General features: G+C 40.1%; 1 protein-coding gene across 4 annotated transcripts in view; it reads left to right on the plus strand.

The window, feature by feature from the left end:
* LOC124606757 (VPS35 endosomal protein-sorting factor-like) overlaps positions 1-16408 on the plus strand; it is a 99466-nt gene that overhangs the window by 13672 nt on the left and 69386 nt on the right. For 3 of the 4 annotated variants that reach the window (XM_047138807.1, XM_047138808.1, XM_047138809.1), the window contains exon 2: positions 13148-13244. The exons of the other annotated variant lie outside the window; for it this stretch is intronic. In XM_047138807.1, the coding sequence (XP_046994763.1) occupies positions 13148-13244 (97 nt within the window). The remainder of the gene's footprint in view (positions 1-13147; positions 13245-16408) is intronic. 4 annotated transcript variants of the gene reach the window in all.

A 16408-nucleotide genomic window follows, 5' to 3' on the forward strand; every position in this document is an offset into this window, starting at 1 on the left:
TCTTTTGCCCCCATGCCCACTTCCCATCGCCCCTGGGACCGCATTCATCTGGACTTTGTGGGTCCTTTTGTGATCTCTATGTCACTCATTGTTATGGATGATTATTCCAACTACCCATATGTGGTTAACATGGCTTCCACCACTACAACCACCACCCTCAATGCATTTACCCCCGATCCTCACTATCAAAGGACTTTCTCATACCCTTGTTCACATCAATGTGCACCAGTCCATGGTAATGGCCTTTGAACAGTTCTGCATTGCTAATGGCATTAAACACCTGTTTAGCCCACCTTCCCACCCATCCTCCAATGGCGAAGGGGAGCAGATGATGCATATGTTTAAATAACAAATGTTGAAAGCAGTCGGCAGATCCACCACTCAGCAGTGGCACTCACAATGTTCCTGAGCACCTACAGGACCACTCCTGTTCATGATCGCAGCCCACCAGAGCACCTCCATGGGCAACAGCCATGTACTCTCCACCACCTGTTGGCACGCTCTCAGAACCCCAAGTCTGACATGCTGGGCAATACGCCCAGGTTCGGCAGTCTGGACACATTTATTTGTAGCAAAACCTTCGTAGGTGCCAACTACAGTTGCCTTCTGACAGTTCATACTCCAACGAGTTTGAAAACGTGCAGCCACTAGGCAGTGCTCCTAGTATTTGCGAGTGCTGCTGTCACCCCTTCGGCACTAGACACAGGCCACACACCACACTCCAGCCTACCAGCAGCTGTGCTGTTAAGTGAGCCACACTGGGGTCTATACCTCAATGGTGCTCTGACAGCATTTATGTATAGTTCCTCATATGCATCATTGCTAGGCTTCACATATTGCTACGTCTAGGTTCTCGATTTAATTTACACTCTGGACTTGTCATTCTGTCGTGTTGTCGTGTTGATTGTCTGCCATCAGCATCTCTGTGTTTGTTATCCACTTTTGAATACCTCTATGATATTGCACTGCTGAAACCTGCGTGACCATCTTGCCAGTCAACCCAACGGATCCATCTGGCTAGTCAGCCAGAAGGGAGAATGGTGGTCTGTCATGACAATAACGGTTTGCCAAATAAAACAGCTGGAACTTGATGGCCCAAACATCTGCAAGGCACTCTTTTCTCTGTTGTGGAGTAATTTATCTTGGACTTGGAGAGTAGCACTCTGGAAGCATAAGCTATCACCTTTTTGGCACCGTGTTGATCGTGTACTACTAGTACTACTACTACTCTATTCCAAAGCCATTATCATCAGTGTGAAGATCATTCTCGGTATACTTGTTGTACAGTGCTAGATCTGGAGAATATGTTAGGGCCTCATTAAGGACAACGAAAGGTCTTGTATGCTGCTTGTTTCAGGGAAATTTGGGGCCTCTGTGCAGTAGTTCTTGCAATGGAAGTGCCTCATTAAAGAAGTCCTTTATGAGTCAACAGTAGTACGAGCACATTCTGGGAGTACTTTTCACATCACAGTTGTGTTGGAAAATCGGTGACTGCCAAGATTTTTATTTCTTGGGTGACTAGATGCACTTTTTCAGATTCAGGCAGAGACCTACAGAATGAACACACTTCAGTACCAGTGTCAGGTGGCTAGCTGTTTTTCAGATGTATTTAAAAAAATAACAATTTTGTGCAAATGCCAAAGACACATTGTCCATTTAAGGTGTTAAAGCAAGTTATCCATCATATGTTTGATGGTGGCTGGAGCATTACTCAGTTCAACTTTGAAATCATAGAGACCATCAGGAGCTATGAAGGCAGTCTTTTCTCAGCCGCACCAACCTCAATTTGCCAGTATCCCGTCTGCATGTCCGTAGTTGATAAATGCTTCGCTCCTTTCAACCAGTCTAAGGTGTAATCAGTGCATGGCAATGGATAGACTTTTTCTTTGTGATTTTGTTCAGTCATTGATAGACAACGCAGAAACGCAATATGCTATTTTTTTCTTTCCAAGGACAACAGGGGAAGACCAAGGACTCTCTGAACATTCTGTGATTGTCATCTTGCAGCATCTTCTCCATTTACTTCTGGATTGTTCGTCATTCAGCCAGTGACACCCTGTATGTGTGCTGGCTAATTGGTGGATGATCCCCATTGTTGATATGGTGTTTTAACTTGGATGCTTGGTCTGCTTTTATCCACTCCTGATTTAAAAGCATCTTAAAACGGATGCAGAACAGCTGTCACTCGTGACATTATTCCTTGGTCAGGCCAGACCCTATTAGCAGTTCATACTACCTTCCTCCACTGCATTGTATTTAATTCTTCGTTAACAACACCAAGCTACCCTCCATGGACTTTCTGGGCTTACTCAGTGCACATAACTTTAGGGATGAGTAGATGCTTCTTGACACAATTAATGATTCAAAGCTCTCTGTGTCCACCTACAATGTTTTCAATCATTGCTGGCATGTAGATTTGTTTTGTGAGCCTAAGTAACTTCTTGCAATCGACAAAATCTTCATATTTTAACTGAACATATTGATTGCTGACTGGAACTCATCTCCTTGATAATGATGGAATAATATCTTCAGTGGCAAACAACTGTCCAGAGCAACCTTTGTTATGTGTGCTTGTTGGAATAGCTTCGTCAATCTGGAGCTCTGATTTTAATTGATTTTGTACCAAGGAATATAGTTTTCTTTAGCCGATGATTATAAGATAGGGAAAAGGAAGCCTCCAAGTCGACTTGCACCCAAACATGTCAGCTGTTGATGTCCGTGATGTTTCTTGACATTTTTATGACTGTCATCCACGGACAATTTGTGCCTATGAGGGGTTCACGGCAGTAGATATTTGTCGCACTTGGTTTCCTGAAGTTAGTGGCTGGACGAGTGGCAGGTACCTCTGTTGGACAACTGGGAACTGCTATGGGATGTTGAGGAGTGATTTCATTCAGTGTATGGTGATGGGCTTCATCCCATATATCAACTGTTGTTGACTGCAGCTGGCTGACATGAATAGAACTGTTGTGATAGTCAATGTCTGGTGGTGTACCAGTTGTCAAAAACTTGCTTTCTTTCTCTGCTGTTGCATAGAACATGATCTGGGCATCAACAGTGAACACAGTGGTGTATTGTCCTCTGTCCTGTAAATGTCTCTTCTTCTGCGGTGCATTGTGGTTGGTGGAGGAGTCAGTTGTAGCCGCATTGGTTGGATGTTGTGGTGTTGTTTGATGGCTCCGGCGTAAGTCCGAGTTGTCTAAGTCTGTTCTTCCTGATGCAATCGGCTGGTGGCGGTGATTAGTGCTAAAGACTGATACATCTTTTCTTCAACATTATATTCCAATTGACATTCAAGGCTGTTATCTCTTGTGTACTCAGTCCAACATTTCTGGCTGCCATACACTGCTGCATCTCTTCCCTTACTAGCTGTGTACGAGACAAGCGAGCTCATGGTTATCTTCCACAACTGCCATAAGATCGACATTCAGCAGTCAGTCATACATCTTTCATCTTATTCTTCTCTCATTTATTTCCTCAATTCATTGGCACTATTTTATAAAGTCCTCATTGTTATGACATCCTTTACCAGAAGAGCTTGATTTATGTCTTCTGCAACTCTTTTCATCGGGTGTGAGATTGTGTTGGCTTCTGTCATGTTAGAATTCACAATGTGACAAAGAGCCAAACCATTTTGTCCTGTCCAAGCAAAATTACACATTTGCCAAACACATCATGTCATACTATCTGTTGTATTTTGTAACTGTGTCAGATACCTTCGGCTATTTTGTTGGGTCCTGACCACCGTCTCTGGAAAATGCTGATGGATACCTGATGTGCAACTGACCTAATGCTGTTTTGGAATCCACCTGTCTCCTGAATGTCCAGGTCTTAGGAATGGTGTACTGCTGGTATTTTGATTTCTGTTGATGTTCACAATGTTTCTTATGTTACTAATTGGAACGACAGTGATATAGTTGTTTTGAAGGAACAGGCATCTCTACCAAACAGTGTCTTGTCTTATTGTGATTAAGTCCAAATCCGAATACAGGGTTGTCAGTGAAGTTCAATGTTTAGTATTAAAAGCACATTTATCACTGACATCAATGTACAGCCATAACAGAACTTACCTCCTAGACTCCAAGTGCAGCTATTTATACAAACATTGAATATTCTGGAATATTAAAACATGAAAAACATAGATATTTCAAGAACCTTCCAGAAACGATAAATTCCAAACAAAAAATAATTGCCAATGATTAGATTTGAACTGGTGACCAATAGCACATCAGCTAGCAACAGTAACCAGTACGCCACACTGCATGCACCACAGCTTGTAGCAATATTCATTTACTCTATGCTATTACATTCCTCTTTCTGTCCCTCTTAGTTTCTCAGACAAATGTGTGCAGAAGAATAGTGTCACTCAAGAAACTTTGATTAGTTACATGCATTGTTATTGTTATTAAGATGTAAAGTTCATCAGAGATAAACCGCTAATGTCTTGTTACTTCTTCGTGATTTCCCGAATACCTTCTCATCCTTTACACTGACAACTGTATGCCATAAAGAACTATTGATGCTAAAGTTTTGTTAATAGGGGAATGGAGGATTAAGTTTCAACTTTCACGTCAAATCACATCAACTTTCACAACAAATCGTAGCTTATTTAAAAGCTTTAACTAACCAGAACTTAAATTATTAAAACTATTATAAGTCTTAGGAAACCAGTGAGTTATGTGAGTTTCATTTCCAGTAAATTGTTTTCCTTGCTACTAAGTAAACTGGAGATTTCCAGAATTCTTAAGAATCATACAACATGGAACTAAGGGAGGGTAGCCATCTATTTCCATTTTCATTCACAAGGAGTTTATTCATGCTAATTGGGGTTAAGATGTGCTGTACTTAGAAGGCTACACTGTGGCTCCTTGCACCCAAGGGTTTATCAATCACAAATTATTTAAACTATATATTGGAGCACAGTGAGTTGCTGTTTCAGATGATCTTTTGGGTGAAGCCTAATTAGTATGCAATATCTGATACACCTACAATATCTCAGCTGTACTGGTCACACTCAGATTTGTGGAATCGTCATTCACATAACTACCATTTTTTGTAGAGCTGAAATGGAGCCTGTGATATTAATCAGAGATTTCCAGTGGGGTATGTGAAATGCTGACTAATTTCAGAAGAAATTTGTTGTAATCAAAAGGTATGCAGACTCTTTTGAGAAGGGTGAATCAGTAACAAGTATTATATGTGTGCAGAAACAGGTCTCGAACTTGGAACCTTGTCTTTTGTGGTCATTGCCTTATGGACAGATTTGCATGACTAAATTTGAATTATGAGTTGTGCCGGGATAGCTCACTTTGTAATCCTTGCCTGTGAAAGGCAAAGTTTGCGATTTGAATCTGGGTGCAGGTGACAGTTTCTGAACAGTGGACACTGATTCTGAAATTCCAGATGGATATAAAACTCAAATAAGAATACTAATTTAAAAACTTTCTCCATTTGTCAGCATAATCCCCAGCATATTGGGGTCTTTTGCTGTATTTTACAAACCTTTGAATTCATGGAATATAAAATTCATAAGGCTTCTAAAGTTACTGAGCAATGTATTCCTCTTTTTAAAATCATGTCACTGGGAAAGACTGAGACTACCAATTAATTTGGAAGTCATCTGGATCAAGTTTGCGGCTGGGCATTGAATGTTTGATAACTTCGTGTATGAAATTTCACGGTGTCTTAGTTGTATTGCGGACAGCATAAGGATGTATGTTCTCTTATAAGAGCATCAAATATTTGGGAGGAATACTCATTGCTTCTGTTGAATGGCTCTGAAATTTCATGATAATATTATAGTAAGAGTTGGCATTTGTAACTTTCCCTTGAGGCTGCAGTACAGTAAAAAGTATGCTTTCATGGCTCTAGAAAACTGTGAACATCGCTTTGATGACATATGGTGTTATCTTAAACTTTTTTTTTCATAAATAGTGCTGTGTTTTCCTATTCTATTGATGTGTACTTAGTCTTGCTCTCAAAACAATGAATGCAAGCCAACTAACTTGTTGCATTTCAGGATAGCATATAATATCCTTCATCATGGTAAATATGATGTCCTGGTTCCAGACATAGTCATTGCATGAAATCAGCTTGCATGGTGCCATCATGTACAAATTATTATTATTATTATTATTATTATTATTATTATTATTAGGTGATTTATGTGAACTACCCACAGCAGCTGCTGTAGTGTATATTGTTACCCTTGAATCTTCTCAATTTATATCTGTGCCCCAATCCACATTTGTCTTTTTAGAACTCTCCATTTATCCACTCTTCAGAAAAATTCAGCATCCAATTTCAAACAAGCTGACATAGGTGGGAAATATGACTATTCACAAAAATCACACAGTGAGCACTGCTGAAGGGTTGCATACTCGTCTAGAGTGCTCCATCTCACACCCGCTGTCTTGCATTTCAAAACATAAGTTGTCATGTGTTGAATATTATCAGTTGCTAGCAAACTAATATACTGACTGACAAAAAAAGTGCAACACTTCAATTTCTTACAAAAACTGAAATTTATTTTAAATTTAGGACACTTTTATGATACTAATCCACTATCTTATGATGGAATATTGTGGTTCGGTCCCATCTAAGTGCTCAGCAATTAAAAAAAAGAAAGATGGTTATAAAAAAATTTAACAAATTTAGCCAGAGATGCACACTTCAAGGAAATTTTGAGTAAGCTCATAAAGGCCATGCATGTCTGTTTTGATGTTATACACTCCACACTTTACTTCACACACCTCAGAAACCTCTGTTCACATCTTCAAAAGGTGTACTGACACTTCTTGCTTCACTGATAGCATTCAACCCTTCAGGCATGCTCCTAATTAAAGTGGTAATGTCCTGTTGATGAATCATATCCCATTCTTCCAAGAGGGCATTCTGTAAGTCCCGTAGGGCCTCTAGATAGTACTGATGGGCTCTGCTCCCCGGCCGGTCCTAAACATGCTCAATAGGATTCAAATCAGGGCTTCAAGCAGGCCGACCCATAGCATGAATCCCTGTTTCATCCACGAACTCTTGCACAAGTCTTGCAGCATGTAGGCGTGCATTGTTGTGCATTAGTGTAAAATCATCACCAATAAATGGAGCAAAATGCACAATGTGCTCCAGAAGGATTTCCTTCACGTACTGGTGTACAGTATGGCTCCGATGCTCCACAAAGGCCAGATCCATCCTTGCAGCTGTATTGATTCCTGTCCACACCATTACAGAACCACTCAGAAAAAGCACCCTAGATGAAACTGTGCAAGGGGAATACCTTTCCCATCACCTTCTCCAGACTGCTTCTCTTCCATCAGGTGATCGGAGGCCAAATCGCGACTTGTGGGTGAACGACACTTGAGCCCATCGTACTGTCCAGCCAAGATGTTCCCTTGCGAAATGTAGTCGAACTGTGCAGTTCTCTCTGGAGAGCTCCAGACCTGTAGCAGGTCTTCTGAGCTGAAGATTGGCTTCTTCCAGTCTTCTTCAGATGGTTCTCTCACCAACATTGACCCCTCAGACCTTGTGGAGTCAATTTAGTGTTTCAGTAGCAGCGGTGTGATGGCTGCGGAAAATTTGAAATTGTAAGAATCAGCCATCTCTATCCAATGTTGTTCTTCTTGGGCCTGTTCCAGGTCTCTTTGCAAAGCCTCCAGTTTCCCTGTACCTTTATACAGTTCTGGAAATCATGGAAGGTGTAGTCCTCAACATTTCTCCAACATAATGCATGCTGCGGCCATCTTCCACCAAAGCAATAGCTTTCACAACTTGGTCAGGGCTTTTAACAGCATATTTACTCCAGAAAGCTGATAACAATCACAGAAAGATCCTACAGACATACATGATTGAAAGGGGAAAAATTCAAGGTACAACAGCAAACACTACAAGAGCAGGAAAACAGTATTCGCTCATATTCAATTATGTGTTTTCCAGGTTGTGCAGGAAACAATTGAGGCTAATGGAATAAACAATCAACACTTCATTGTTTGCTCACAAAGAAATGCCAATAACATATCCTGTCTCAAAAAATTTTTTTAAGTCCTTCACATTGATTAAATAGGAAATTGCACAATGGTTCCTCATCATGTATTGGGTGTTGTGTTTTTCGTGCAGTCAGTTCAATATGACGTATTTCTGGTAGCCTGAGGTACTTCATCTGAAAAAGTGACATTCCTCATAAAAATCTAGCACATATAATTCCTTATACAAGTACAAAGACTTAGAGAGGTTAGCTGGCACCCTAAAATCTAAAACTCTTCATAATGGCATCTCATAATGCCTGAGGAGAGAGAAGCAACTCAGTAGTTACCCGGCTACTTCAGTAATCCAGATCAACTGTAGTTAAAGTAGTGTTGTAATATATCAGGATAACATGTTAAGCTTTTGCAGCCTTAGTGGGAGCCTCAGAATGTTACAGAAGTACAGAAGAACTTGAAGCTAAACACTGGAATGTTAGAGAGCCTGCCTAAACCCTTAATTTCAACACATTTCCATTGACAGCTAGCTTATTAAGACTAATTTTATTCACTTCAAAGTAAGGATTTACATTTATAGTACAGTGTATGTTTCAACCATAAAAAGTGATGGCTCACAATTATTTATACATCAGTATAGTTACTGTACAAGCTACCATATGGTGTGTTCATGCAAAGCCCAAGTTACTTGTTGCACACATGGTAAGGCTGGTTGTAAAGTACACAGCAGTTCATCACAGCAGATAACTCAGGGACCCACTTAGTAGTTTGAAGCTGGTGGAGTACACTCTTTAGCGAAGAGAGAAAATAATAAATAAAATTATGTGGTGACTCAAGATGACCAAAGCTCCAAATCAATAATGTGAATGTCATGTATGAACTCTGTGGCAAACACTGTACAACCTTTTATGTTGGAATGACTACCAACCAACCGTCTACCAGGATGAATGGCCTTGCCTGACTGTTTTCAAGAACATAGTTGACCACCCAGTGGCACAACAGGCAGCTGAGCATAACACACTCAATTTTAGTGGCTGTTTCATAACATGAGCCTTCTGTATCCTCTCTTCCATCATCAGCTTTTTTGAACTGCACAGGTGGAAGTTATCCTTATAACACATTCTCCTCTCCTGAAATTATTCTGTCCTCAAACTACAGTAACCTACTGTCCCGACATCCTCCATCCAACAGTTTCTGTCCTCTCTGTCCTATCACCTCCTCCCTATTGACATCATCTCACCCTCATTGTGTGCTGCCTCTGCCAATGCACCCATCTCTCTTTGCCCTTCCCTGTTGTTCTTATTTTCCACTACCCGTTCCATACCCCTCCCCTGCTCCCATCCCCCTTCCCCACAGACTCCCAATGCTGTGCCTGGTGGCAGTCTTGTCATGTCTCCATCTAGTACCTGCACGCTCGGTCAGACGGCATTCTTATCCCCCCCCAACCTGTACTCTGCTATCATTTCCCCTTGCCCACTCCCTCCACATTGCTGCTTTCATTCAAGGCGACAATTGCATTCTGGTCTGAGCTGCCATAGACGGCGGTCATACGTGCGTCAGGTGTGCTTGCTTGTGCGAATGAAAGTGTGCAAGTTTCCTTTTCTGAAGAAGGCTTTCTCCGAGAGCTAATGTGTAACAGTTTTTTCCTTGTGTCTGTCTGCAACTCAACGAGTCATCTTTATGATGAGTGACAATCTAACTTTTCCCTATTTTGTTGGTATTCTGACCAGGAGTTTCTATTGTTTAAAGCTAAGGTAAAGTTGTCCTCAAGCTGATGGTTGGTTTGAGCACTTCAGCCCTTTACACAGCATTGTCCTGTTGTAGGTGATTTGCCCTTGTCTTCCTCTACCTTTCAACTGATGTTCCTGGTCTGGCCATTTATAGGGCCACCTTAGTATAATGTGGACTCTGAACCATGATGCAATGTGACATTTCTCACAAATCATCACCTGAGATGAAAGAAGTTCTTTGGCCACTTGGGATCAAACCTTGGAACTTTATATCTATCATGCTTCACAGCTGTAAATTGTGTTCATTTTTTAGTTTCACGTATTGACTTCATCGCAGTCACTAAAATGCATGGAAAAATACAAAAACTTTTCATGTGAAGGGGATACAGGTTTACATACTTGTTCCCCACGTACTAATTTGGCATTTTTCATGGTTTTTCCAAAATGCACATGTGTTTCCATGTGGTAGCAGCAGCAAATAGTTTTTGTACATTTGTAGTGCTTTTTAATTTCTATACTTGTTTTTGCATTTGCCAGAGCTCTGACATAGTAGTGTTTCAATTTCACTATTAGTGCCACTGTCAGCTGGCCATCATCTGACTATTCTCAGTTCTTTCTGAAGACTGGCAGACATGTTGGAGCCAGCTACTCTCACTCACAAAATCTCTGCACAGCAGTCAGTTGTCAATGACATTCTGAGGACTGATTGGGGCTCTATGATGTGCTGCCTGGTTAAGAGTCTAAACAAGAAGCTTTGTCAGTTCTGTGAGGGGATTTCTTAACCTACGCTACACAATGGAGACTTGTAAAGTTACGCTGGATATGTCAGAAACAGCCACTCAAGTCATGGAGTATGTTCAGGTTGGATTTGTGGAATTTTTCGATTACACAGAACTCCAAGACCTCTGAGTAGAAATGTAGTGTCATATAAAGCAATTATTCCAACAAGCTGGATCAAACATCTGGAGGGTTAGACTGTTAAAATATTTTTAACTGCCAGAAAAATTCCAAAGCTCACACTTCACCCAGAAAGTGGTTGCCCTCACATCATATTAGGAGCTAATAGTTAATTGAAACCTGAAGTAGAGATTAAGGAAAATTTTGGGCACACGAGAACCTGTATTGGAAGGGTAGGTTAATGTCTCCAGGAGGAGAAGTGTGTATAGCAACAAGCAAAAACAAAAAGTCTAGTGAAGTCCAAAATGAATCACACTGCAAACTAATATTGGTGAGAGTAACTGTGGTTGGTTCACTTAGATTAATAACTGAACCTTTTTACCAACCATAAGATTTAAATACACATCAGTTAGAGAGAAATTCCAACAGAGCCTAAACTCGATAGCACCAGATCCTAAGGAATTCTGTTTAGATTTGACATTGGATACACTGCAGAATTGGCCCCTTTCATAGCTCATATTTGTCAATTCCTTTCCCAGTGAATAGCCTGCATGACTGGTAAGAGTGTAGGTCATTCCTGTGTAGAAAAAGTATGTAAGATACAATGCACAGAATTACAGACCACTATCACTGATGTCCATTTGTTGCAAGATCCTAGAGCATATTCTGCACTTAAACGTCATCACTTTCCTGGAAGAGTATGATCTTCTCACAGAGAATCAGTGCAGATTCAGGAAAAACTGCTCATCTGAACCACAGCTTGCTTTTGTCATTTGCAACATTTTACAGACAGGAGATGCAGCTGGACACTAGATTTATAAAAGGTGTCTTATACTATACATCATCCACCAATACTATGGGGTATCCTCACAGATATCTGATCGGCTCAACAAATATTTGACTAACAGAAAGTACTATGTTAGGTTACATAGCGAATGACCTAAAGATACAAAAGTAAATCAGTGGTCCACCAAGGAAATGAATGAGACAGTTAGTGTTCATAACATACATAAATAGTTTGTCAGACAGAATCAGCAGCACTGTAACATTGTTCATGAACAATTCTGTTGCCTAAAGGTGAGTTTTATTGTTGGGCAGCTAGGGTCAGTCATAAGAAATGCAGAAATACTTGTAAAAAATATCCACTTAACGTAATGAGTGGCAGCTCTCTTTAAATATACATGAACATAAGATAATGCCTGTAACAAAGAGAAGGGGCTCAACAGTATCTTATTACAAGATTAATTATGAACATCTTAAGCAATTCACATCACATAAGTATTTAGGGCTAATAATAAGAAGCAATATGAACTGCAACTATGAGTTAAAATCACTATTAGGGGAGGCAAATGATATACATAGATTTGTTGGAAGGATTCAAGGAAAATGTAATACATTTATAGGGTGGGGCAAATAATAGCGGTCAAGAGAACAGAGTTCCAGGGTACAAAGAAATGCAGCAGAGGAAAGGATATATAGTTCTAACCTGACATTAGCATATGTTGAAAGTGGCTGTCATTTATCTCTTGGCACTTTTGGGCCTTGGTAAGCAAGTTGCTGAAGACAGATCAAAGTTGGACTGCTGAAATTGCTGCAGTCTTATCTGAAATGTTCAGCTGCAGTTCATGAAGACTATGAGGGTTGTTGCAATACACCTTAAACTTGAGGGCTACCCACACAAAGTAATCACACACTGACAGAGCAGGTGACATGAGTGGCCAGCTAGGGCTGTAACCAGACTGCCTTCCGTTAACATTCATGTCAGGCATGAAGATTGTGTAACTGCTTCAATTCTGCCAGTACCTCGTCTCCTACTTTCCAAACTTCACCGAAGTGAAGCTGTGAGGATGGGTCATGAGTTGTGCTTGGGTAGCTCAGACGGTAGAGCACTTGCCCGCGAAAGGCGAAGGTCCCGAGCTTGAGTCTCCGTCTAGCACACAGTTTTAAAATGCCAGGAAGTTTGATGTAGTTCTTATGAAAGCCTGTTGAATAAATTTATAGAACCTGTATAAAAAAAGGTATGTGTGACCACTGTTGTTGTTGTTGTTGTTGTTGTTGTATGTCTTGCATAGGGATCAAGAGGATAAGGCAAGAGATAAGAGTACATAAGGAGGCATATAAACAAACAGTTTCCCTTTTATCAGTATGCTAATGGAATAAGAAATGATATTGACAATATTGGTACAAAGCACCGTGCATTGTGCATTGCACTGTGGCTTGCAGAGTGTATATGTAGATGTAGGTTGTTCCAGATGAATGACGTGGTGCATTCATACTTATTTTCCATGGAAGACATTTCTCCCTTTGTTTTTCATTATTAAGATTTGGTAAACCAGTAAATTTTTATGCTGTAAGTTTTTTATTATTGTTGTTGTTTTTGGTCTTGTTGTTTCCATTCTACAATTTCACAGTGCAGTGTTTGTTCTTGTTTTGATTTTTCTTTTCTTTTTATAAGTTGTGGATACCTTAGACTGTGGTATGTGACCTAGCGTCATTGACATAGATGCCAAATCGAATAAAAATTAAAATAGTTCATTACTTGTCTTGCAGGTCATCTCGACCACGTGACTATGCATCAGAATATCAAAAACTGCAAAGTAATTGGGAAGAAGTGACAGATCACCCTCTCAAACCTTTGGTTGTTACTGTGAGTGGATCAAGTGTAATTTTTATACTCGTGGAAAGCATGTTCTTTATTTCTAGTCATTTGTCTGTTTCTGTTCAAATTGCTAGCTTTTATTCAGTATCGTATTGTATCTTCTAAGCTGACTGCAGCTACAATACAATACAATACAATACGAAAGCCATGCAATATGTCAGACAGATAACAGTAGATGCAAAGCATATGCATTAGAGAATCTTTATTCAAGTAGATTATAATATAGAAATTGCTACAGTTAACATTCGTTGTGTACTGGAACAAAAAGCAACAGACAACACAAATTAGTTAACTTATCGTTGTTGGGACTAAACAGCTATCTACTCTTGCAATGAATTAGAAGTATATAACAGTATGCTGACTAATTTGCAAAGTAAAAGCCCCCATACACAGGCAGATGAGTCCGTCAACCTGTCCACCGAGCAGGACTGCCCCCACCCATTCCCCTGTGTGTGTGTAAGCAGTGGGTTCTTGGTCGAGTCCGTGGTCCAGGTACACTGTTTGACTGGCAGACCTTTATCTGTTTGCCCATCTGCTACCTGCAAGCCCACAATCCATCCATGCAGCAGGAAGAGTCCGCCAAGCAGTTGCCAATATCCACACACAGCTGAACGGGTTGGTGAGCAGATTGACCAACAGGTCAGAGGACCAGTCAGGCTATGGATGGGTGCCTTAAGTCGCTGGTTATTAAGTTGATGCCTTTTCTTATAGAAATTTATTGAATATGGATGTTACTGTAGGCTACCGTTCTTCCAGGATGATAATGAAAAGATCAAACTCAGAAGTGAGAGTTTTTACTTTATTCTCATTTTCTGATATTACATGCAGCCATTATTAACTATAAATCCTATGAGACAGTATTTCTATGAAGTTATTCAGATAGAAATGGTAATTCTTTTTATATGTTTATTTATTAATCATTTACACAACTGAAACCTTCAGTTTTTCTCTACATGGCCCCCTGCATGCTACACACTTTTGCCAGCGATTTGGAAGATTGAACATTCCTTGTTCATAAAAAGTTTGAGGGCGCCACATCAACCAGTTCCACACATGATCCTTGATGTCATCATTGTTTTTGTATTCTTGCTCCCAAAGTGATTCTTTCATGGATGCAAAGAAAATATAGTTGGGGTCTTGGGGGCAGATCTGGACTCAAAGGAGGAAGGTTGAGCCAGTGCACATCCTTCAATTTTTTCCCTTATTGATTTTTCCCCATTTCAAATTCGCAGTATGAGACTTAGCATTTTCATGGAGAAGTATGACATCTCTAATGCACATTTCTCATCTTTTGTTTTGGTAGGCGTCTTTTGCTGATGTTAACAACTGACAGTAGTAAGCTGCATTCATCATACATCAATTTGGTAGAAAATCATTAAGGAACATTCCTCTGTAGTCAAAAAAACACACCCACAAGAACTTTCCTGGCTGAGAGGTGGCTTTGGCATTCATTGGACAGGCTTCATCCTTTTTTTGCTACTCCTTACTTGCTATTTTGGATTATGGAGTGTAATGATAGACCCGTGTGTCATCACACATGATAATACACTTCAAAAAATCCTCCCCTTTTTGCTGGAATTGATTCAGAAGCCCCTCACAGATCAATAACCTGACCTGTTTTGGCTGTTCCATTAAGAACTTCGGAACCCACTGACCACTAATTTTTCTAAAGCCAAGCTGTTCAGTATGAATGGTATGAACACTCTCAGTGCTGGTACCCGCTTCTGCTGCAATTTCTCCAACACTGATCCAGTGACCAGATTCAAGAAGCTCTTGGATGCCTGAGATGTAAAACGTGACCTTGTGTATCAAGCATGGCCTTCATTTTCTACCCTTTCTCAGCCACTCGTAAATTGTCTGGCCAAGCAAACAATTGGTTCTGGGACAATGTAGCATCCTCAAAATGTGCCTTCAAACAAGTTAAAATAGCAAAGGGGTTGACCCCCTCCCCAATTTCACAGGTTAAAAACTTTATGATAAACTGTTGCACAGCAGACAAAGCAATTTCTTGCTCACTCATGGCTGTAGTGACACCAAAACAGAGACTAGCAGCAGATGAAGCTGTTGCCCTCTTCCTAACACACCAACCTTCAAATCTCCATGCCACCATCCTGCTCAGACTTGCTCGTGCAGTACATTGCCCAAATTACTCTTTCTATTTGAATCATCCTCATATATGGAGATGAGTTTCAGCATTTTGCTGCAGCAGGTGATGTTTATGCTTAAGTTATATGTATTTTCACTGGAAAGGCAATATTGTCAGATGCCACGTGAATTATGTATGGAATATGAGAACAAGCTTATAATTGAAAGCTTACAGTTAATAATTAAATCCCATTTATAATTTAAACACAGTTTAAGGAGATGGAGCAAAACTGCCTACATAGTGGAAAAAGGATCTCTATTTACACATAATCCAATTTTCATTAATCATACAAATTTTTACTTAAGGAGAAAACCCAATGATCTTCTAGAACTGATCAATACTAAGTGATAAATAATGGCAGGGAGTTGCAATCCAACCTGGAATATGTGTATTTCCAGGCAGAGATTCTTAACTACTCATACTAAATAACACAAAGATTGCAGCATTGCTTCTCTGTAACCAAGGGCAAGATATTTCAGAGACTTTTTCAGATGCAGCCGTAGCTTCCTATCTGTGTTGAAAGAGCAAAGATACTTGAGCATTATTGTGGACTGATCTTGTAATCATGTCCAGACACTGAGACATTCAAATGTAGCTCCTTTCACCAAGGCTTTACAATCACCAGGCAAAACCCTCATTATCAGCTGCTGCTTTGGACTACAAGTGAGCTCAATGTCAAGGCTGTGGCTTTTGTCTCTCCACTGACATCTCATTGATGTTGGTTCATAATCCACAACTTTGCTGCATATTGAATCTTGTGCTGTAGGGTGGAATGATAAAGAAGTGCTTTAGGAATTTTTATAAAATCCTGACTTACGGGTCAGTGTTTGGCATTATAACATGCCTGTCCTTATCCTGGGAGTACAAAGTCTGTGTGTGTCCAGCTATCGTTCTTCAATGTTTTATTAGTTTTTTATATTATACTTTCTGACTTGTTCCACACCCACAAGAATCTTCTCATTTTTGTGTCTATGGAACGAAAATGGAATCTAGTCTAATCTACATT

The sequence above is a fragment of the Schistocerca americana genome, chromosome 3 (genome assembly GCF_021461395.2).
Source record: "Schistocerca americana isolate TAMUIC-IGC-003095 chromosome 3, iqSchAmer2.1, whole genome shotgun sequence".
Lineage (NCBI taxonomy): Eukaryota > Metazoa > Arthropoda > Insecta > Orthoptera > Acrididae > Schistocerca > Schistocerca americana.